At 37.5% G+C, this 24916-nt stretch overlaps 1 protein-coding gene and 1 non-coding gene across 5 annotated transcripts in view; both read left to right on the forward strand.

Moving 5' to 3' along the window:
* The first annotated feature begins 526 nt into the window (after nt 1-526).
* LOC104611826 (uncharacterized) overlaps nt 527-24916 on the forward strand; it is a 93090-nt gene continuing 68700 nt past the window's right edge. For 2 of the 4 annotated variants that reach the window (XM_010279051.3, XM_010279053.3), the window contains exons 1-5: nt 796-1332; nt 1415-1526; nt 14934-14994; nt 15131-15426; nt 22372-22511. In XM_010279051.3, coding sequence (XP_010277353.1) covers nt 1090-1332; nt 1415-1526; nt 14934-14994; nt 15131-15426; nt 22372-22511 — 852 coding nt within the window. In that variant the 5' untranslated portion in view covers nt 796-1089. Of the gene's footprint in view, nt 1333-1414; nt 1527-14933; nt 14995-15130; nt 15427-22371; nt 22512-24916 lie in introns of all 4 variants that reach the window. The other 2 variants (XM_010279052.3, XM_088895701.1) reach the window with 2 other exon arrangements.
* LOC148804287 (small nucleolar RNA R71) lies at nt 8250-8356 on the forward strand. The gene has a single exon (XR_016081684.1). It is a non-coding gene; the product is annotated as a small nucleolar RNA R71 (small nucleolar RNA).

Genomic DNA, 24916 nt, shown 5'->3' on the forward strand with positions numbered 1-24916 from the left:
TTAAACCTTAACAAATAAGAAAATAATAAAAAGAAATTATAATGTAAAAGTATTTTATAAAATAGTGCACAAAACTGCTTGACGACTAGAGGCGAGCCTTGAAAGGCACCTTGTGGCCTTCACAAATGACAACTATGTTTGTAAATTCTCATTCCATTTCTGTCTAAACCAAACAGGCCGCAGGAGAATAGATGATTCCTATTCCGACCTCAAACCAAACGGAACCTATTGTTTTGTGTAGACCTTAGCATTTGACTTCTTGTTAGTATTAGTGAACAGTAAACACTACAAATTGTACAAACCGTTACTCTGTCAATTCGCAAAATTTTGTGGTTTACGATGCGTCCGTAAGAGATACGAAATCGTGATGTAAATTCATGCTGATGGGATCATGAGGTTTTGGCAACGTGGCATCGTTGTCCATCGCTGGGACTGGGAGAAGCGGTCACGCGGATAACGCGTGATCCCCCACTCTACCCTGTTCGTCAATCGTTACTCATTGCTCCAACCAGTCCATTAGCAGAGCAGAGCCAAGATTGATAAGATATATCGCAATTCACGTAAGTTATTATATTGATCTTACAATCAGATGGTTTTGGCAAAAGATGAAAAGCTTCTTCCGTCCACTTGGACAGGAGACCACCGCAATTCAACGGTGAATTGTGAAAGCTAACGCTTTGTTCTATTTTCAAGCCAATAACCAACGAACACGGTAGGATTAACTCGATTTGTTCAGTGTGATCGCTCTCGCTCGCACGATTATTTCAACAACTTCGAATTCGTATTGTCATCGTTGTCCGTTGATGAAAACATCACAATTCAATGCAATTTCGCAATAGAGTCTATACAAGGTTCAAGAGGGTCAAGAGTGCTCCCATTGCGCCACCTGCTCAAATTTTTTCGTTCCTCTCATTTCAATGCTAACTTGCGCAGTGTGGTTTTCTCCTTTTTAAATCAATTGCTGCTGCTGGTGGCTGGCTTTTCACAGTTGATGCTTCCAAGCCCACAACAGATCACGAAACGAGCTGAGCAAATCGGTTGACATTGCCAGATTGGTGATTAATTAACGAGAGAAATAAAAGAGAAAGAATGGAGCCTGAATCCCAACCTTCAACATTTCTAGGGTTGTCAGTTCTTCCGATTTCTATACTTTCAATTGTGCTCGGAGGTCTTCTTGTTCTCTTGTTCTTCGGTGATTACTTCAAGAGGAAAAGATCCGAAGTTCAGACCATTGCGAAACCTGAACCGAATGCGGCGCAGAAGCCTTCAAAGCCTACCCAGCCAATATCGAAGAAACTACACTCGAAATCTCACTCGCATGCTACTGAAAAGGTTTCTCGGTGACCTTCATAAATTTCAGATTCGTTTTCTTAATTATTTAATTATGTCATAACATTAAAATCTCTATGGAAAGTTTCAGGATCAAAGCAAACGTCATCATCCATTGGATGTGAATACTCTGAAAGGTCATGGTGATTCAGTCACTGGTCTATGCTTCTCATCCGATGGCCGGAACTTGGCGACGGGTAAGAACTTCACTGTTATTTGTAAATTGATAACTAAGGCTTACAAATTTAATGCCATAGAGTTGAGTTAAATCAACCCTCAGAACTATAGGATAGTAATGTTTGGGTACCCAAAATGCAGAGAACTAGGTTACTTATATAGTGCTATTATTCGTATTGATGAAGTACTGTGTCTACATTATTGCAAATTGGCGGCTGATGGCAATGCAGTTGACTTTTGATATACAACTGACAACTTTGCTCTCAGCTTGGCCTTTGTTGTGGCATCCGATTGTTAAGGATCACAGGCCCTATTGTTCTGTTTCCTCATCAGTTAGAGTTAAAATTTTCTAAGGAAGCTTGATTTTATGTTTCCATTCAGAAAAGTTCACAAGGTGCATATAGACAGTTACAGCAACTGGGGGCCTCTTTTACATTTTGATGACACACTGGATTATACCAAGAGGCCTTGGTTGTCTCGTTAGCTTGTTTGTTTCATAAAAAATGGATCTTTGAACTTCACTTTTATGTTCTTTAATGTCTTCCCAAGTCCTTGTTCCTAATATATTTTCTAATTGATACTTTTAAGTAGCTTTTCTTTTGATGGATATACTCTTAAGTACCATTTTCACTTCCTTTATGCCTCTTCAGTTTCAGTTCTATGGACAGAAATTTTCTGCATGTTCAATTATATTCACTTAGACATTTTGAAATTATTGCATCCCAATTCATTTTCTCATATCCATCTCATCTTCAAAATAAATTTTTAGGATTTGCATTTGTTTCCTCCCTCTTTTCAGTTTCAGTTCTATGAATCCTGTTTTGCCATTTCATTCTGTTTAATGCTATATCCACTGTTAAATTATGAACACTTAAATCATTTCTTACTACTTCTACCTATGTCCTTTTTTGTCTGCCCATAGCCCTGTGTTGGTGTCCATGGAAATGGAAATATGTTCTAGAAATATTAGGAAATATGTTGACCTTTTTAAACCATGAGGCATGGATTAACATGTCACCCTCACACACAACGAAGAAGACATCTCTTGTTGGACTAGTTGCTCTGGAAAGCTATAGATAAAATTCAACTTTGATGGATGTACTCTAGGTAATCCTGGAGAACTGGGAATAATTGGGCTTTTTAGAAATTATGATAACTTTCTTATTCTAAGCTTATCAAGTCCTATTAGGGACAGAAACTCATTCAGGGAAAAATTGTTTGCCCTCTTGTAGGGGCTAAATTAGCTCCTTTAGATTGGATGACTTTTGTGGTGTATTGAGCCTTCCAAATGGTGATCAATTGGATGCCCAATATGTCTGGGATGACATAGTTAGGAAAAAGAAATTAGATTTCTTAGGAAAAAATTGTCTAACAGTGGGACAATAATAGCATCTGTTAACCATCTGCACAAGTTAAGGCATAAGACTTCAAACATGTTTAGAGACAAATGGAATAATTAACTGGGTTAGTAGAGTGGATGGTAGAATTGAGTTAGTAGGACATTTGGATTGGAACTTTGATAGGTGCATCTTAAGGGAACTGGCATGCTGTCGTAGGCACCCAAAAATAAAACCTATACTCCTAAAAACACATGCAGTAGTGCGAGTAGGGATCGTTCCCACAGAGAGTATCTAGCCTATTTTGTGCTACGTGAACAAGGAGGGGGGTTTGAGTATAACGAAAACCAGATTTAAAAAGAAAGAAAATCAAATGAGGAGCAATTCAAATTAAAGTATTGAAATTAGTCAAAAGAACAAATCTTGGTCTAAGTCAACATCCACCATAAGAATTTCACTACTGATCATCGATGCAAAAATATATCAATTCACACTTTGAATATTCACTGTAGGAATTATTTTCCTATCTCTCCTTAGTTGCAGTTAATTAGAAAACAAGCGATCTACTTAACCCTTACTACTAAATAACCCGAAACAAGCGTTCAAGATTTAATCCGGTAGCAGCCTTAAGAATTGGAGATTGATGAAGCTAAACAACACAAGCACAAGCGGTTGCATTTAATTTAGTCGAGTGTTCTTCCTAAGATCTAACAATTTCTGACGCAGCAAATCATTAAATCCTAGTTGCTTCTCAGATTAGAGGGATCAAACGATTAAGGATTTGATATCTAACCCAACAGTAGATTGCAATGAATAATAAACTAGTAGGCCTCCTAGCGATTAGACGAGACAATCATGAACATAAGCATAGAAGAACATTCGATATTCAAAGCATAAATCAAATAGTAAAAATTAAATTAGATCTCACAGTTTTACTGATTCTGAGGCTTCTGTTTTCTTCGACCAAGTATCAGAATTTAGCCACGCATGGTCATGGTGAAAACTCAAGGAAGAATTGGAGAAGAAGAAGAGAGGTGTGGCAGTCTAAGTCTGATTGTTTTTTTTTTTTGTTTTCCTTCTCTTTTCTTTTCTCTCCACTTCCCATTCCCCAAGAGAAGCCTACAAAATCTCCTAAAATTTCTCTCTAGATAACAATCTCTAATTTTGACTTATCAAGAAAAATAATAAAAATAAGATAAAATAGAGTTCTAATGTAATTAGGAGGGTGGTGATTCCCGCATATGAAAACTTGTAGGCTAAGGAACGTTTCCAACACGTCATCAGTGCAGTTGCAGCTACTTCGAGCCCGATTTCGACCTTGATGCGGTCAGTATCTCTCAAAACTCAAAACATAAAAGTGGTAGAGCTTTTTCTTGTCGTTCCAAAGCATCTTGAATCATCTCAATTGGAGCTTGGATGTGAGAATTATGCCCAGATTACGAAGTGATGCCGAAACTGTCCAGAATTGCCCAATTAGCTCCGTTTTTCACTTAACTTCTCCAATTGTGCCCTAAATCAAAATATGAGAATAATGAGTCCATTTAGGCACTAAATAAGTATAAAAGACTAAGCATTAAGGGAGAAAAGTATGATATTTTGCATTCTCATCAAGTCCCCCACAATTAGCTTTTGCTCGTCCTCGGGCAAAACTCGAATTCACTTTCCCAAAAACACCAAGGTTACAATGCCATCAACAAAGAACAACCAAGCTCTTCAAAACTCATAACACATCATGAACAAACATTCTTAAACAACTTTCAATTACTTAGTAAGCATTTCCACTCGAAGATGGAATAGATTAAATACGTAGACTCTCACAGAAATAAGCACTCAACTCTCATGTTTGAAGAGTATGTTAATGGAAATGATCTACCATAGGTTTGCATATCTTCTCATTCTCCACCGCTGGGATCACATGCTTAACATGGATCAAAATGACTTTTCAAGGGTTGTAACGAGGCTCATGATCAAGGTGGGAAATATTTGGGAATGTAGCTTAAAAGCCATCGAAACTAGTAGAGCAAAAATGAATCAACTAAAGCTTGAAAGTACAAGACATGTAAAACCACTCACTCCATTCAGCAACTTCTTCAATTTTGCTTTAATGCATTGAAACCATGTAAAACTCCTATATTGGAAAAGAGATTGTTCAAATGAGCACTTTTCGTTTGCAGCAGGGAACAATCCTTTGCAACAGCTTCCACCTTTGTATATATATAAGCAGTCCCACCCTTTTTTTTGAATTTTAGGAGGGGCATGGATAGTTTATAACATCAAAAGCAATTTCCTCCATTCCTTCCTTACTTCTTTACTTACTTTTTTTTTTTTTCAAAGCATATCAATCATTGAAACTCATGAATTGAGAATGAAAACATGTTCCATTTCACCATTTATAACCATACCACGAATCCAGACACCCCCACATCCATTTCTTGCACATCCACACATATCATAATGATGAACAATGCTCCACTAGTTCTACGGCTTGGGTAAGGGTATTATCTTTTTCTTGGGTTTAAAGCTTGTAACATGGGTTCACAATGAACGACAAAGGTCAATAAAGCTCAAAGGGGTTCAACAAAGGGGATAATTTATCACAAGGTAGGCTATTTTGCTTATGTAACTTATAACAAAAAGGGCCTTAATCATGTTCATGCATGCATGTGTCAATATGATCTTGAAGAGAATCAATGCAAGTTCTAGAGAAACAAATCCATGGAAGAATATCTCACATGAAAGAAAATAGTGAAACTGATATGGATGTGTCAGTCTAAAGGCTCAAAATCTCACCAGCTTTTGTCTACCAAGTTTAGTCACTACAATTCTCAAGGAAAATAACTAGACTAATTAATTCTAAGTTGGAAGATCGCTTATCCAATCATGTTATGAGCTTTTTAAGCTTAATTGAATCTTGCTCATGGCATATACAACCTAAAAAAGAAATCGTTGAAAACCACAAAAGCAAAGAGCAAAACTTTTTTTTTTCCAAAAAAAATGCAGAACTAAAACAAAAAAAATGCAGAATTAAAACACAACCTAAATCAAATTTAAAACACAACCTAAATCCCCTCCCCCACACTTAAAACTTACATTGTCCTCAATGTAAGGTGAAATGCAAAGAAAAGGCAAAAACAACCAAAATATAAATGCGAAAATAAGAAGAAAGAGAAAAACGAACTTCCCTTTTTTAATCAGCATAAATCGGATCTTCAAGGCCCAATTGTTCCACATTCTCTTCTTGAAAGCCTTCATAGAAATGCTTGAGTCTATGGCCATTCACCTTGAATGTTTTGGAAGTTGCTAAATTTTGAACCTTAACTGCACCATGAGGACAAACATTAGTAACAACAAAATGTCCAATCCAACGAGAATGCAACTTACCCGGAAACAAACGAAGTCGTGAATGGTAAAGGATTTTTTGACCAACTTTAAACTCCTTCCTAGAGATCATCTTGTCATGAAAAGCCTTCGTCTTTTCCTTGTAAATCCTTGCACTTTCATAGGCATCATTGCGAATTTCCTCTAACTCTTGTAGTTGCAACTTCCTGTATTCTCTCCTTTCATCCATCATGGGTGGGTTCAAATCTGGAATAGGGGCCTGCAAAACAGAGGGTAAAGGTATCCCATTAGAAATTGGTAGCGTAATATAAGGAACGTTACTTGACTGTTGTAACTTCGGAGAATCATTCAATGCTGCAACAGTTTCCTGCAAATTAGAACTCAAGGTTAACTCATCTTTCTCAAGATGCTTACTAATGGAAATTTCCAATCCATCATTCCCATTAAGTTCAAAAACTTCCTGTGCTAGAGAGTCGATCACATCAACAGAATAAATAGGATTATCATCAATAGGATATTTCATGGCATCATAAATATTAAACTTAACAATTTCACCATCAAATTCCATGGTAAGTTTTCCACTATGAACATCTATCTTAGTCTTGGATGTCTTTAAGAATGGTCTTTCTAACAAAATAGGAGTGGTTTGATCACCATTATCCATATCAAGCACGTAGAAATCAGCAGGGAAAACCAAATCATTAACTTTCACTAGAACATCCTCAACTATACCCTTAGGATAGGCATTAGATCTATCAGCCAATTGAATCACAACACCAGTTTTATTCAAATGTCCAAGTTTCAAAGAAGCATATATAGAATATGGCATGACATTGATAGAAGCTCCTAAGTCTAATATGGCCTTCTCAATTCTAGTGTTACCTATCATACAAGGGATAGTAAACTTACTTGGATCTTTGCACTTCGTAGGGAGTTTTCTTTGAATAACTGTAGAAACATTCTCTCATACTCTCACTTTCTCACATTCTTTCAGTTTATGTTTCCTTTTATTTGTACATAGTTCTTTCAGGAATTTAGCATAACGAGGTACTTGTTTAATAGCATCTAGAAGTGGAATATTTACCTTGCATCTACGAAAAATTTTATAAAAATCTTTAATTTGCTCATCTTTTCTAGATTCTACTAAAGCCTGAGGAAAATGAGGTACTGGTTTATAATCAGAAAGAGGTGGAAACTTACGCTTAGGTACGTCATCATCATTGGGAATGACGTTTTTCTCCTTTTCTTGCTTCGACGATGCAGGGGCTGCCCTTGCTGGAATCTCAACCTCTTTACCACTTCTTAAAACGATTGCACTTGCATTTTCTCTTGGATTCATTATCGTTTGAGAGGGTAATTTTCCCCAAACTTTGCGCCTCTAACTGACTAATTGCGGTTGCCATCTGGTCCATCTGGTTGTCCAAACGTTGAATACTGGCCCTCACCTCTTGTTGAAATTGTTTCGTCTTCTGTTGAAATTGCAAAGTATTAGTAGCAAGAGATTTAACAATATCTTCTAAAGACATACCAAAATTAGAAGTTTGGGCTGACTGTTGTCTAGGGAGGTACGACTGATATTGCTGGAAACTTGGGCGGTTTTGTGGATTCCCATAACTGAGATTGGGGTGATCCCCCCATCCCGGATTATATGTGCTCGAATATGGATCATACTTCCTTTGTGGTTGCCCCGGAAAATCACCTGCTGCATTCACCTGCTCAATGGGCTCCTCTTGAAGAGTTGGACACATATCGGTTGGATGCCCTACTACTGAACAAATCCTACAAGCCTTCGCCGTTTGCATATTACCTACAACTATTTGACGAACAAGAGAAGTTAGACTCACAATTTGTTGTTCATGGGAGGAAATATTTACCTCATTAACATGCTTTGATGGAGGGTCAAGCCTAGTGCCAAATTGTTGAGAATTGGCTGCCATATTTGCAATCAAGTTTCTCGCGGCCTCGGGAGTTTTATCCACCAAAACTCCTCCACTAGCAACATCAATCATGCTCCTATCAGTGGGTTGAAGGCCCTCATAGAAATATTGGATAAGTAGTTGCTCACTGATTTGATGATGGGGGCAGCTTGCACATAATTTCTTAAAACGTTCCCAGTACTCATGTAGGGACTCTCCGTTGTACTGCCTTACACCACAAATTTCTTTTCTAATGTTGGCCGCCCTTGAAGCTGGGAAGTACTTTTCCAAAAATAACCTCTTCATCTTGTTCCATGTGGTAATACTCCCGGAGGGTATAGATAATAGAGCCAATCCTTAGCCGAATCCTTCAAAGAAAATGGAAAGGCTCTTAATTTAATTTGCTCTTCAGTCACCCCCGTGGGTTTCATACTCGTGCATACCACATAAAGCTCCTTTAGATGCTTGTGAGGATTTTCACCTACAAGACCATGAAAAGTGGGCAAGAGATGTATCAATCCAAATTTTAATTCAAAAGTAGCAGTAGCATCTAAAGCAGGAAACGTTATGCATAAGGGTTGTTGATTCAAATAAGGGGCGGCAAGTTCTTTCAAAGTTCGATTTCCAGCCACGATTTCTTCCTCTCTCAAATCAGAACTACTAACAGATAGGGAATCAAGAACTGGATCGTTCTCTTTAGAATTATTCCGAGCTTCCCTCCTTAACCTGTGCAAAGTTCTCTCTATTTCTGGATCATACTGCAAATTACCTTGCTTAGAAAATCGAGTTACAGGCATAAATCAAGGAAACCCTAATAAACCATGAACACATATCATAAAAAAATCTAGAGTGATGAAAATAAATGAACAAATAAAACAGAAAAATTCTATGCTAAAACACAAACAATCATTGTGATCTCTTTTATTTTTTTTTTCGAAAATTTCAAGAACGAAATAAGGATCACAAGAAGCACAAAAATCTGCCAGAAAAACTCCCCGGCAACGGCACCAAAATTTGGCGTGCTGTCGTAGGCACCCAAAGAGTATCTAGCCTATTTTGTGCTACGTGAACAAGGAGGGGGGGTTTGAGTATAATGAAAACCAGATTTAAAAATAAAGAAAATCAAATGAGGAGCAATTCAAATTAAAGTATCGAAATTAATCAAAAGAACAAATCTTGGTCTAAGTCAACATCCACCATAAGAATTTCACTACTGATCATTGATGCAAAAATATATCAATTCACACTTTGAATATTCACCGTAGGAATTATTTTCCTATCTCTCCTTAGTTACAGTTAATTAGAAAACAAGCGATCTACTTAACCCTTACTACTAAATAATCCGAAACAAGCGTTCAAGATTTAATCCGATAGCAGCCTTAAGAATTGAAGATGATGAAGCTAAACAACACAAGCACAAGCGGTTGCATTTAATTTAGTCGAGTGTTCTTCCTAAGATCTAACAATTTCTGACGCAGCAAATCATTAAACCTTAGTTGCTTCTCAGATTAGAGGGATCAAACGATTACGGATTTGATATCTAACCCAGTAGTAGATTGCAACGAATAATAAACTAGTAGGCCTCCTAGCGATTAGACGAGACAATCATGAACATAAGCATAGAAGAACATTTGATATTCAAAGCATAAATCAAATAGTAAAAATTAAATTAGATCTCACAGTTTTGCTGATTCTGAGGCTTCTGTTTTCTTCGACCAAGTATCAGAATTTAGCCACGCATGGTCATGGTGAAAACTCAAGGAAGAATTGGAGAAGAAGAAGAGAGGTGCGGCAGCCTAAGTCTGATTGTTTTTTTTTTTTGTTTTCCTTCTCCTCTTTTCTTTTCTCTCCATTTCCCATTCCCCAAGAGAAGCCTACAAAATCTCATAAAATTTCTCTCTAGATTAGAGTCTCTAATTCTGACTTATCAAGAAAAATAATAAAAATAAGATAAAATAGAGTTCTAATGTAATTAGGAGGCTGGTGATTCCCGCATATGAAAACATGTAGGCTAAGGAACGTTTCCAACACATCAGCAGTGCAGTTGCAACTACTTCGAGCCTGATTTCGACCTCGATGCGGTCTGTATCTCTCAAAACTCAAAACATAAAAGTGGTAAAGCTTCTTCTTGTCGTTCCAAAGCATCTTGAATCATCTTAATCGGAGCTTTGGATGTGAGAGTTATGCCCAGATTACGAAGTAATGCCAAAACTGTCCAAAATTGCCCAATTAGCTCAATTTTTCACTTAACTTCTCCAATTGTGCCCTAAATCAAAATATGAGAATAATGAGTCCATTTGGGCACTAAATAAGTATAAAAGACTAAGCATTAAGGGAGAAAAATATGATATTTTGCATTCTCATCAAGAACATGGGACCCACAAGAATTGGGGGGGGGGGTTTCAGATGGGTGGATTAATCTATCATGGCTCTCTTCTTGGTGCCTATAGGGTGTGGAGTTCCAATAGGGCAGAACTACTGGCAATGCTACATGGCCTGAAGTTAGGAAAAGAATTAAATTGCAGAAGGATAACTGTGGAGTGAGATTCAAAGGTAGTGGGGGGGATGGCTAAGGAATAAAGCACAAGCAACCTGGAAGTATGGGTACACATTAAGGATTATCAAGTTGTTAGTGGAAGAATTGGAGGTCAGATTCTATTGTGTCCCTAGATGCACTAAATGGTATGCTGATGGCTAGGAAAGGGATTAATAGATCTGAAATGTATTGGGATGAAGTAGGGATTAATAGATCTATTTTCTCATTCTTTTTTCAGGTGGCGCATGAAAAGGGGAAGGACTATGTGGAGAGGACTGAGGGCTGCAGTTTGCTGGTCCTTATGGGAAGAAAGAAACTCCAGGATCTTCTCTGAAGTAGAGAGAAGTGCTAAAGAATTGAGGGCTTTGATCCTTATAAGGGTCGTACAGTGGATGAAATCACTAGAGCTCTTCACAGATTATACAATGGATGACATGTTGAGGAAATGGGGTGAGATTGCTAACAATAACCAGACCAAAATAGTGATGAGTGTGTCTTGGACTCCCCCACATGCGGGTTTTATAAAACTAAACTTTGATGGGATCTGTAGAGGGAATCTTGGACAATTAGGGATTGGGGGTGTTTTTAGGGATGAGAATGGGGTTGTTTCTGCCATGTTCTCAGGCCCAATTGGACTGGGTGACTCTCTCAGAGCCGAGATCCATGCGGTTTTGGAAGGAATCTAGAAAGCTAGGGAGATGAATATCATAAAACTTATAATTGAAGGGGACTCGGAGGTGGTGGTAGGATGGTTGAATAAAGACAACAGTGGCTTATGGAATTACAACAATATGAGGAGGAAATTTAGATGGCTGGCTCGAGAAATGGAAGTTAAAATTAGTTGGGTAAAAAGATCAGCTAATTCTTTTGCTGATGGGTTAGCTAAACAAGGGGTGAAGAGGGAGTCAATGTTTTGGGCACAATTGTAATTTTATCTTTTCTATTTCTCCTTCTCTTTCTCTTTTTTCCTTTTTTTTTCCTTTCTTGGCGCTCAAGTTATAGCTGGAAGATAAGAAAGTTTGTCTTCCTCTTTGTAATTATTATTGAGATATGGGTTGTGCTATTGATCAAAAAAAAAAAAAAAAATAAAGTTTCAAGGGGAACCTGATGTAAACATCATATTGGGATAGGCAGAAAGTGGTGGCCTACCCCTACCAAAAAAAAAAAAAAAGTGGTGGTCTACAGCCCTTCTTGTGTAAATCTGTATATTCTGTATAATTACTCATATTTTTTTTTATTGTTAGCGTGGTCAATAAAGAATAAAAAAAGCCTTGGCCTCTTACATTTCTCCTTAGAGACCAAGGCATTAGACTCAACATTGAACACCTCATCAGGTGGGGTGGATCCCAAGGTTGGCTAAAGCTTTGGCTGGTGTATTTGCTGTAGGGGGACTGGGATGGGCAGAACCAGTGTTTTTAAAATCGTACGATTCATATCAAATCGTTAGCAAAATTGTGCGATTTGTATTCAAATCGTTAGATGGAATTGTAAATTGCGATTTTTAAACGATTTGAGCAATTAATGAATTAAAGTGGTTTTAGGAGAAAAGGACTGTGTAGTCCTATTTTAAAGTTTTACTTTTATAAATGAGGGGTCATATTGTCCTTTTAATTATTAAGGGTTATTTGTGTCATCAAGCAATCAAATGAGACTTACCTCTGAATGAAAATGCCTGGGTGGGAGAGAAGAGAAACCCCCTTCTCCATTTGAGAACCACCAAAGAACAAGACACCCTTCTTCTTCTTCTATTTATTTTTGGTATACTCTTCTTCTTGTTCTTTGATGCCAAAACAGGGGCTCTGCCCTTCTATTTTTCTTCTCAGACTTCTTTGATGTCAAAACAGGGGCTCTGCCCTTCTATTTTTTATTCCATGATGACACTAAAACAGGGCCTCTGCCCTTCATATTCTTCCTCTTATACAAATATTTTTGCCCCTTCATCTTTAGATGCAAAACAGGAGCATTTTCTTCCTTTTTTTCTAACACAAAAATAGGGGCTTCGACCTATTATTATGTTCTTTTTTTCTGATACTAAACAGGTTCTACTTCCCATTTTTTTCCATTTGTTATTTGACACAAAAAAGGGGATCCACCCTATTTTTTTCATCTATTTTTGTAATGTGAAACAGGAGCTCTGCTGCATCGTGTTTTCAGCCGTTTTGACATAGAAATAGGGGCTCCACCCTGTTATTTTTTTTCTCTCCTTTTCTTATGCTAAACAGGGTCTACTCCTCATTTTCTCCCATTTTTTTAATACAAAACAGGGGTTCCTCCGTATTGTTTTTTCATCCTCTTTTGTATGCAAAATAGGATCTCTACTCCATGGGTTTTTAAGTCTTTTTTGACTTGAAAACAGGGGCTCTGCCCCATGTTGTTTTGGTAAGGTATTTGAGTTTGAATTCTGAAACTCTGAAGATTTCTTTGTTAGCTCATGGTCTCTTTCTCTCTCTTTCTCTCTCTTATTTTAGTATTTTTCATGAATTGCATGTTTGATTTAAATTATTGAAACTTGAAGTTGAAACTATAGGGTATTAGGGATTAGATAACATTATGATTATTTTCCCTTAAAAACTTGGGGATAAGATATTCAATAGTAGATTAATATGATCATAGGCTCACTATTACTACCTACTTATATTATGTCTATACGTTGAAAATTAATACAAAGTCCTTTTTTCTATTTTTTTGAGAGGGTTAGGTATTTTTATAGTTTTTTTGACAATTTTTAGAAAAATCAGAAAAAATCTAATGATTTACAATACTATTACAATTTTCAGAGGCACTTGGTTTGGGGGCTGAACAGCATACCTGATTGTCTGTTATGTATTTTCTATTAGTTATTGCCCACTCTCCACTGGAATGCAGCTAAAGGTTACCTACCCATCTATACCATGTCTAAGGTGGCAGTGATAGCGGTCTAGGCTCTGAAGTTGAGAAGAAGAATATTGAAGAGACGGATTAGGGTTTTCAGAACTTAGGAAGACGAAGGAAGGGAATGAATGAGAATCCCCTTCTTTGAAGAAGGGCTCTCTATTTATAGGCTCAGAACTTTCCTAAGGAAGTTAAGCTTGGATCCCTAGGCTAATTTGATAAGGACACATGTTAGATTGCAGAAACGTACCTGTGTGTCCACAGTTCATGACATTCTTCTGCATTACTATGCTGATATGTGAGTCCATCCTCTTACACCTTGTAGTAGAGGTTTTTTCTTCTCATTAATAAAGATACTTCCTAGATGGTCATTATTAGGGGTGTTCATATTGAATGTCAAACTGACCAAACCGGCCCGAGTCAACCCGATTTGGTCGGTTTTTCAAAATCACCGGTCGGTTTCGGTTTGTGTAAGAATGAAACCGACAGATCGGTTTGGTTTCGGTTTTCACACATGAAAACCAAAACCAAACCAAACCGAACCAAACCTGTAATACATACACTAATGTAGAGTGTTTGCATCCTTGGCTAAATGGCTATTGGCCTATTGAATATTGATCCTTAGTTCCTACTCCCTAGTCCTTCCCTATCCTTGTTTCTTGGAGAAGCAAGAAACAATCTGTGGTTGGTAGATCTTCAGCTGAGGTAGAGTACAGAGCTATGGCTCATGGAGTTTCTGAGTTACTTTGGCTTCGATCCCTGATGGAGGAATTTGGTATTGAGTATGACAGACCACTGGTTCTGTATTGTGACAATCAGGCCGCCATTAACATTGCTCACAATCCTATAAAACACGATAGCAAAACACATTGAAGTTGATAGGCATTTCATTAGAAAAAGAGTGACTTCTGGAGAAGTTTGTCTACCTTTCATTACATCTGAAGAACAATTAGCTAATATTCTCACCAAAAGAGCCTCCAAGGCCAAGCTACAACATGATACAGGCAAGCTGAGCATGATTGACATCTATAATCAGCTTGAGGGGGAGTGTTGAGAAGATGGGCCAAATGGCCCATAGTCCACAGCTTATGTTTTATTTTTTATGTTTATGTTCTGTTTTGTTAATGGGCCTGTTAACATTAGTTTATGTTTATGTTTAATTAGTTAGCCACCCAACTAAGGGCTTACTTGTAATTTCTAATTGTTAGTGATTAATTTCTAATGAAAAGGATTAGGGAAAAGAGAAGCTGAACAAACAACTCTTCTTTTTTCACCCTTTCTTCTCAATTGGTCTCTTTCTCTTATTCTCTTCTTGCTGTCTCCTTTTGATTCTTCCATCTTTTAATCAATTTTCTTGATTCTTTTGGGACTGTTTTTCATCTCCTTGATATCCATATGAACTGACATTGGCCTTTTTTCTGTCTATAGTTTGTGCAGATGGAGTGGTTAGGGTGTTTAAGTTGGATGATGCTTCAAGTAAAAGCTTCAAGTATGGCTTCTAAAATACTTACTCTTGCCTTATTACATTACTCCAAGTCCAAGTGCAGATTGTAGTACATACGCTCTCTTCTTTCTTCATGCTCTCTTCTTTCTTCATGATTCTATCTTCTGTACATTATTTGCAGGTTTTTGAGAATTAACTTGCCTGTTGGAAGTCATCCAACTGCAGTTGTCTTTTCCAATGGAGCATCATCTTTGGTTGTGGCTGCACAAACTCTTTCTGGTTCTTCTTTATATATGTATGAAGAAGGAAATGTGAAAACTGCTAGTGAAACTAAGCAGCAATCCAAGCTACCCCTCCCAGAAATTAAATGGGAGCATCACAAAGTCCATGATAAAAGGGCTATCCTGACTCTGGTTGGAACTAGTGCAACTTATGGCACTGCGGATGGGAGTACAATTATTGCATCGTGTTCAGAAGGTATGAAGTGGTCGCTCTTTGCCTTTTTTTTGCTTTCTTTTTGAGGAAAGATAACAATTTAATTGATCAAGAAAAAGGGAGGGATGTACATGAGATGTACAACACAAAGGCCTTGAAGACAATAAAGGAGCAATACCAACTTAAAAATTTGGCATTTTATTTGCACTGTGCAAGGAATCCCTTCCCAACTCAGATTTTTCTACGTCACCTGTACCTGATTTAGTTCTCTGGGGATCCTTCTGAAGCTGCAATTAACATAGGAGACTATCTCATGTATTTCCAGCAAAAAATGGTAGAGCATCCAAGGACCAGAATCCTGGGCAGTGGCCTAGCTAATGGAAATTTTTGAGTCTCCTTGTAATCTGCTGAGATTTGACAATTCTAAGGCCTTCCAAGAAAGAATGAATCTCAGCACCTGTTGCATCCGAAGCTGAGGTAGGGGCACTGAATGCCTGAATTAGAGTCACCATTAGAGCTACACAAAAGGCCTCCTATGCCAGCTTTCAGAGGGGGATCTTGAAGTCTTCTGAAGCTGGCATTAAAATTCAGGGTAGTCTTTATCCTGCTTTGGTGGAAGAGGGATAGAAAGGGTGGTGATTAGCAGGATAAACTCTTAGCAATTTATTTTTCATTTTAGTTATCAAGGTTAATACACTTCTTCATCAACTAGCAAGTAGCATCTATGGTGTACTAGTGTTTTTTAAACTTTCAAATTAATCATCTGCTAAATAGTTTAGTTCTTTTTCACACTAAAAATTTGTTAATTAGTTGACCTTACATTTTTAAACCACCACTTAGCATCCTTTTGGCACCAAGCATGAAGACTATTTTGGACATTGATATGACTCAAGGATGATTTTCAAATGTTGTCAAATCCAGTTACAATGGCATAAAACATGGTTATCTAGGATTATCGATATTGACCAAGTGCATAATATTCCTTTCTGTTGATCAAAATAATAATGGATTAATGATGATGATGAAAATTTGTTATTTATCAAAAAAATGATGATGATGAAAGGCCAATCCTTCATTTTGGTTTTTTTCCTTCATGGCATAGGTGCTCTATTTACTTTCCTATTTATTGTAAAAAATGTAATGTATCCTATTTTGATGCATATGCAGAACTTCCTTTTTGCTGATCAAAATAATAATGTATTAATGATGATGATGAAAATTTGTTATTTATCAAAAAAATGATGATAATGAAAGGCCAACCCTTCATTTTGATTTTTTTCCTTCATGGCATAGATGCTATGTTTACTTGCCTATTTGTTGTAAAAAATGTAATGTATCCTATTTTGATGCATATGCAGAACTTAATATGCTGCATCATGTTAATATTATCAATATATCAAAATTATTACCTATACTTGGATGTTCAAATGTTGGGCAACAGAAAGCAGCACTGAAATACAAAAGTCCAATATATTGCCAATCTATAGCTGTAACTCAAATATTTCAAGATTTATTTGGTGTATGGCTCTCCAATAAAATGAAGTTCCAAAGGTGAGAAAGGAAATATCAGCAATGAAATCAAATTATTTAATGGAGACCTCTAGCAGCCTAGAAACAATAGAATAGTCTAAATCAAATATTTTTCCCAAAAAATCTTACATTTATTCTAGATCTTTAATGAACAATTTCATTTGGACGTTTCATTTAAACCCATCAATTTGGTTATACAAGCTTGAGCATTTAATCTTCTAGAGACAAAATGAGACCTTTTTATATTTTGATGGATAACATGACTTTTGTTAATTGTTAAAGCATGATCTAATTACATGTGATAAATGGAGTGCCTTTCATTCCTCTAGAGAGTATGGCACCTCCCCCTTTCGCTTGCAAATGGTTCCCTATTGGTTGATCTATATTTATACATAAATATGTCAAGTTGATAAGTTGCATCTTTTTATGATAAGTAAACAGGAAAATTTTATTAAATAGAAAAGGCCATGGCATGTCCATGGGGAGGTGTGAGAGGTGAGGAGGATATGATTTCCTTTGAATCAGTGAAGATGGAAGGGGGGGAGGGAGACTTCGGGAAGAATGGGAAGCACCGATGTTGAGATGGAAACTGAGGATGGGATAATCAACAAGAAACTGTGCAATTTGAGATCTCACGACATTCTTCATGTGACAAAGATCTTTTCTAAAACTTGGCCTCGCAGGGACCGGACCTATAAAAAAATTCAAATGGGTACATAGAAGAAAATGATGAAGAGGCAAAGGAACTTCTGACACTGACCATAGGGGGGTGACTGGTGCCAGTTCAGGCACTGGATTCCTTTATGTTGGAGAAACACCAGCAAGTCAAGAGGAGTGGCAATGGCTCTGATTAGGGGTAAGTCGGGTGGGTTGGGCTGGGTTTATGGTCAACCTACGCCCGACCCTAAAATTTGGGCTTAAGGCCCGAGCCTGAGGTCATGCCTGATTTTCCCAACCCGAGCCCAGCTCGCCCTATAATTTGATGCACTCGGGTTGGGCTCGGGTTGGTCAATATGAACCCACTCTAAAATTATACATATATAAATGTATTGATACAAATATATATACATATATTTATGTATGTAAATATGTATGCAAAATATCTATACAAATATGTATGTATATATATGTAAATATGTAGACAACATTTGCATATATACACATATATATGTATAAATCTATATAATTGGGCCGGGTTTGGGCTACCTAAGGGCTAGGCCCGAGCCCGGCCCGAAAAATAAAAAAGCCTGACTTGTTGGGCCCGAGCCCAGTTTGAGGACTGAAAATCTAAGCCCAGCCCATGTAAAATTCCGGGTTGGGCCGGTTCAGGCTTGGGCTGGGCCCGCCCAAGTTGCACCCCTAGCTCTTATTCTATTCTGACCAGCACAACGAAGAATTCTAATGTACTTGAAGAAAATTCAAAAGGAGTGAATCTAAAGAATGTAGTCGATAGAGAAGTTACAATCAGGAAAAGCTTGGGACTATTCTTCTTGGGTGGTGAAGGATTTTCTAGTAAAGCATTCGAGGAATTTGAAAGAAGAAAAAGGAAGAGAAAGATAAAAACAAAGCTCAGTCACAGCGGAGAGGGGAATGAACGAGGAGTTCTCAAACCAAGAAGATGAATCACAGATGAAGACTGATGCAGGCTTTAGGATAGGGTCCTTTGTTTCAGGGTAGGGGTGGGCTAGTGGCCCTTATTTTTTTGGGTTTGTTATGGGTCTAGGTTTTCGTTTTTGTTTTGGGTGAATGGGCAATGATCATGGTTGTAAGTTGTGATTGTATTGGGCTTTTTGGGTCTGGCTCTCTTGCTTTTGGTGATGTCTTATCACCTTCTGCTATACTTCTTTTTCCTTTCAATGACAGATTATAAATGTACCTAAAACAAAAGAGAGAGGTGCCACTTTCCCCAATCAACAATAACAGATTATAATTGTACCTAAAACAAATGCTCCATAGAAACCCCTTGCTTAGCTAGACAATTTCCCATCCCCTTAGCTGATCTTCTTTCCTATTGATTTCTCAAAGTCAAATTACTGCTAAACCATTTAAATCTCTTCAAGTCCTCCCTATAAACCTAATTTGCTGCCTCTTTTTCTTTAGCCAGTTTAAACATCCACTTTGAGTCCCCTTCAATGACCATTTGTCAATATTCATCTGTCTTGCCAGCTGTGCCCCTTGAAGTGCAGCTAATATAGTTCAGCTCTAATTGAATTCCCCTCCCCTACAATTCTACAAACAAAGTCACAACCCTTCTTTCTTTGACTCTAAATACACATACACCCCCTATACTTGAGGGCCTTAGATTGCCTTGACTACTCTCATCAAAGTTAAGCTTGATGAAATCTTCTTGAGGTGGTGGCCATTGCGAGGTGCTTGCTGACTACACATACACCCCCTATACCCCCCTTCTTTGAAGAGCTTGTTGCCACTAACAACCAGATATCATCAAAGGAGAAATGTGAGGTGTCCAAAGTTTTCACCCAATGAATCACTGTTGTTACTATGCTTTCCATCATCACTTCCACATTTCTTTCCTTTTGAAGGAAAATTCTGACATTTCTTTCTTCCCAAGTGGTCCAAACCAAAGCTGCCCTGACACATCTCCAAAGGATTCTACCTCTCCTCTTTGGCCATCTAAAAGTTGAACGACCGAACAACTTGTGTAACTCTAGAGGTAGAGTCCACCTGCACCCAAATAAAGAGAAAAACCTTTCCCAAATACCTGCAGTAGATGGATAGGAGATTAGTAGGTGCTAACAACTCTGCCCATTAGCTTTACAAAAACCAGTCAGAGAAAAGCAAAGAAGAGGCCTTCACGGCCTTCAATATAAATCTTACCATAAAAAAACTTCCCAACAAAATGCACTAATTCTAGGGACTGTCAAAAAAAATGGATTAATTCCAGGGGAATAGGCTTGCACCAAATTTCCTTTGAATGGAAACCGAAGGGGAAGGAGAGACACAAAGAAGAAAAGAAAGAATACCATTAACATGACACAGAGAGGAAACAAACTTCACAATTGGCTTTTTTTTAAACAATGAATTAGCATACAAGGAAAAATATCCTTAAGCATAACATTCCCAACCCACACATCTTCCCAAAATAAATGTTTATTCCCAAAACAAGCATTGTACCTAACCAAATTGATAAATTGAGGAAGGATAAGGTCAAGGTAGCCCGTTAGGATACCTTAGCATTCCAGCTATTATCTGACCTACCATGATCATGAATACTCTCCACCACCTTATACCATAATCTCTCCCTCTCATTAGGACACCTTCACAACCATTTACCTAGAAGATACTTGTTCTTCTTAGCAACATTACCTATTCCTAACCTCTCTTGTTCCTTCATTCTGCAAACAATCTCCCTTTTTACTAAATGATCTTTTTTCCTTTCACTCGGCTAGTTGGCTCCCATAAGAAACCCCTCATGATTTTCTTTAGCTTTGGCATTTGCGTAATTGGTGCCTCAACACAGAGAGGTAATAGACTAATAGATTTGCAAGGGTGGATCTAATCAACATTATTCTACCCCCCAAAGAGATATAATTTCTCTTTGACATTGCCAACCTTTTAATTACCCTTCTAAGATAGGACTCTAAAACCTACTCTCCTTAGGGGCATGTCTAAGTATTTCATAGGTCAAGAAGAGGGGAACAATCCCTAGGGAAATTGCAAATGATTCTAAGATTGTACCATCCGAGTTCACCCTTGCCATACAACTTTTCTCCAAATTAATTCTCAAATTTGAAACCTTCTCAAACAGTTTCACCCAATGATTTAAAAGGCATTCTTGAGGTGCACCTAGGTGCACAGGCGGGGTGCATTTTAGGATATTGCCTTGCTCTTTTTTATAGGGATTAAGAATTTAAGACCTTGATGTGGACTTGTTTGGGCTTGCCTCAAGGGGCATGGTTGTAGCTTAAAGAATTAGGAATGCATAATGTTTAACATCACATTAGCTATTTGAAGTAATGCAATCAGGAAAAAAAATATAGAGATTAAGAGTTTTGCATGCTTGAATATGTTTTATATGTTTTGCTTGATTTTATTTTTAAAATTCCATTTTACATATGTTTTACATGTTATATTTATGTATTTAATTTGAGATAATATGTTTTTTAAAACATTTATTTTAAAATTTAAGTTTATATTTTTAATTAATATTGTGTTTAGTATTTTCAATATTTTGCTTCTTTTTTATTTTTTTTACCATTTTTTGCATTTTTGTGCCTTGCTTCAAAAAGGCATGCGCCTTGCGCCTCAGGCGCGGCATGGTCCTTGCGCTTTTTTTCCACCTTGCATTTTTTAAAAAATTGGTTTCACCAAACATTTAATGTTTTTTCACCTGCTTAATGCCATCATTCTCGTAGAAAATGGTTAGGTCATATGCAAACTAGAGATGGGTTGCTATCGTATTATTCCTACCAACTCTCTAACCCTTGAAAATCTCTGACCTATCAGCTAAGGAGATCATCCTACTAAAAGTATCAGCTATCAAGGTGAAAAAGAAAGGGGAGAGATGATCACACTGTCTCAGTCCCCTACAAGCCAGGAAAAATATCCTTAACCACCCCATTTACCAGAATTAAATAGCAGCAAGTTTTTAAGCAACCTTGTATCCATTTGCACTACATGTCCCCAAAACCACACAATTTCATTATGTCTAAAAGAAATGACTAATTCACAAAATCATAGGCCTTTTCAAAATCAAGCTTACATACAATCCCTTTCTTCCTAGATCTTCTCGATTCTTCCACACATTCATTGGCTATCAAGATTTGAGCAGTAATTTGTCTTGCTTGAATGAAGACCACTTGAAGATGACTTTTTAAGTAGGGGAGGATAGGTTTTAACCTAAGAGACAAGACCTTAGCAATAGATACCAGTCACCAAACTAATAGACATGAAGTCTATAGGTTGAATAGCATCTAACTTTTTTGGAACTAAGGCTAGGAAGGCAGCATTAATTCCTGGAATAACAAAATGTTTCTTAGAAAATTCATTAAACACCTCAAACAAATCCCCTTTGATTAGCTTCCAACAATCTTGTTAGAAGGCCATGGTAAATTCATCAAGGCTATGTCCATAGAGAAAACTGCCCTTTTGATCTCTTCTAGCAGCATCAACATCCAAAGAAGGCCCTTCTATCCCCTCCACTTTTAGTCTATCATTCAATTACCTTTGATAAATAGACTTGAAAAGGTCCAGAACAGCTCTAGCAGTCTTTTCTTGGTTGTAGGTCATCTCCCCATTCACTTCCAAATTGGCCACAAAGCTTTTCTTTCTTCTGTTTGCTATTGCATGAAAAAGATTTGTATTACCATCCCCATTCATTGTTCTTGGATAATTATTGGAGAACAATTGTTTGGTTCCTTGGGATTTGGCAATTCTTCTTTTCATCTACTCATTTCAACTATTAATTTAAGGTTTTTTTTTTTTTTAAATTTTCAGGTACTGATATTATACTTTGGCATGCAATGAGTGGGAAGATATTTGGGAATGTTGACACAAATCAGCTCAAAAACAACATGGCTACTATATCTCCAAATGGACGTTTTATTGCTGCTGCAGCATTTACTGCAGATGTGAAAGTAAGTTATATCTGTAGTTTTTGTATGAGTGATTACCGGATTTCAGGACAAAGTGGGATGTATGCAATGGTTATATACACAGTTCTGGAGTTGGTTTATTTTGGTGCTGTTTGACAAGTCTTTTTTGAAAGATCATTTGGCAGACCTGACAGCCAAAAGACGGTGTGAGTTTTTACATTAAGATCTTAGCAGCCTAAAGACCGTTTGGTTAAGGCGTGTTTTCCTGTGCATCTTTCCACGTGAAGACATGATGAAAAAGTTGAAAAGCTCCATTTGGAGCTTCCTGAAATTAGCCCAAAATGGGCTTCACGCGTCTTTTCGGGGCATCATCTTTTGGCGGCTAGATCTTTTCCCAACCAAATGGGAAAAGACCAAAACACGGGCTGTTGGGCTTCTAAACGGCCGACAGCCCACATAGAAAGACGTGCCAAACGGGGCCTTTATTTTGACATAATCTCTCAACGCTCTATTAGACTTATTAGTTGTAGAACAATGCATCAGTCTGTTTTCTGGTTGTTTATGTAAACATTCCCACTTCAGAAGTTCAGAGACATTTAAATAATAACTATGCATGCTTCACTTGCAAATTTTGTGCCCTTTGTTCATTCATGGAGCTGTTATCTACTTATCTAGCATGATTGCACTAACTTGTTTACAGGTAAAAAGTATGTGCTTTGGTATTTGTAACTCATATCCAAATTGGACATAAATCATTCAGTCTTATATGACTGGATGTATTACTTTTACATGGTACATGGATGTGTTATATAAAGGTCAAGTTGTGAAGCTTGTACAAACAAGCCAAACTATTACATGTCTAACAGAAAAGAGAAAGTAAGAAATAGTACAATAATCTAGTCCCAGGATTGGGGGAAGACCTGAAAACCTCAAGGCACAACCAAAACTAAGTTATATCACTAGTGCCTCACAAAAAATTTTCCTGCTCTGGAAGAATCTCTCTCCATGATACACTTTATACAATTTCTCCCTTAGCAAGATCTTGCCGTAAGGAATTGGATGATATTGGGGATATTTATAGTCCTTTTAAGCATATTCTTTAGAAAGTCTTACAAGTAAGTATTTTATTTAATTCTCACCTTTCTTATCAAAGAATGAGTAATTGGCTTAGATATCAATCACTTCTTTATTTTGATACCTGCAACTAGTTATATAAAATGGTTGGTGACTAACAGGTTACCATGCACAACCATGTTATTATATTTATGCCCTACTGGCAGTAGTATTTGCTATCTCATTTCAAGCTTTATTTTTCACATCTCTTTGTTAATTTGATTTAAATGCTTACTCTCTTAAAAAACCACCAGATTCTTGTCTGATACAATTAATCCTAATTTCTTTAAAGTTCTAGTGATAGAACTGAGAGTTCAGCAATGAGGGTCTGAGAATGAGGGTTTCGAACCTTCTCTCTCTCAGCACCCTAACATTCTTTTATTAAGATATATTTGAATAATTACAAGGAGGCCCTTAGGTGGGCAAGAATTTACAAAGAACTTAATATAGACAGGATGGGCCCAGAATAAGGCCCATTACAGAAAAGAAACATAAACAACAAGAAAGAATAAACAACCTATGGGCCATTCGGCCCATCTTCTCTACACTCCCCCACAAGCTGAGCATAGATGTCAATCATGCCAAGCTTGCTGGTATCATGCTGAAGTTTTGCCTTGGGAATGCCTTTGGTGAGAAAATCTGCTAGCTGTCCTTCAGATGTGATGAAAGGAAGACACACTTCACCCGAAGAGATCCTTTCCCTAATGAAGTGTCGATCAACTTCAATATGCTTGGTTCTATCATGTTGCACTGGGTTGTGAGCAATGTTGATGGCAGCCTGATTATCACAGTACAACATCATTGGCTTGTCATATTCAACTCCAAGTTCTTCCATCAATGATTTTAGCCATAATAATTCAGAAACTCCATGTGCCATGGCCCTGTATTCTGCTTCAGCAGAGGACCGAGCAACAACCGATTGTTTCTTGCTTCTCCAAGAAACAACATTACCAGCCACCAAGCTGCAATACCCATAAGTAGATCTTCTGTCATCAATGTTTCCAGCCCAGTCAGCATCGGTGTAGGCTTCAAGTTTCATAGGACCATGTTTGGCAAACAAAATACCTTTTCCTGGGGAGCCCTTCAAATAACATAGGATTCTCTATGCTGTTGCCAGATGAGTGTCTCGGGGAGCATGCATGAATTGGCTAATGCAACTGACTGCATATGCAATATCTGGCCGAGTCATGCATAGATACAAAAGTTTCCCAAGAAGTCTCTGAAAGATTCCTTTGTCTTCTAACAATGTCCCTTTTGAGGCTGAGAGTTTATGACTCATATCAATAGGAGTAGCAACTGGTCTAGCACCCATCTTTCCAGTCTCGGAGAGCAAG

The sequence above is a fragment of the Nelumbo nucifera genome, chromosome 1 (assembly GCF_055504915.1).
Source record: "Nelumbo nucifera cultivar China Antique chromosome 1, China Antique-T2T, whole genome shotgun sequence".
Classification (NCBI taxonomy): domain Eukaryota; kingdom Viridiplantae; phylum Streptophyta; class Magnoliopsida; order Proteales; family Nelumbonaceae; genus Nelumbo; species Nelumbo nucifera.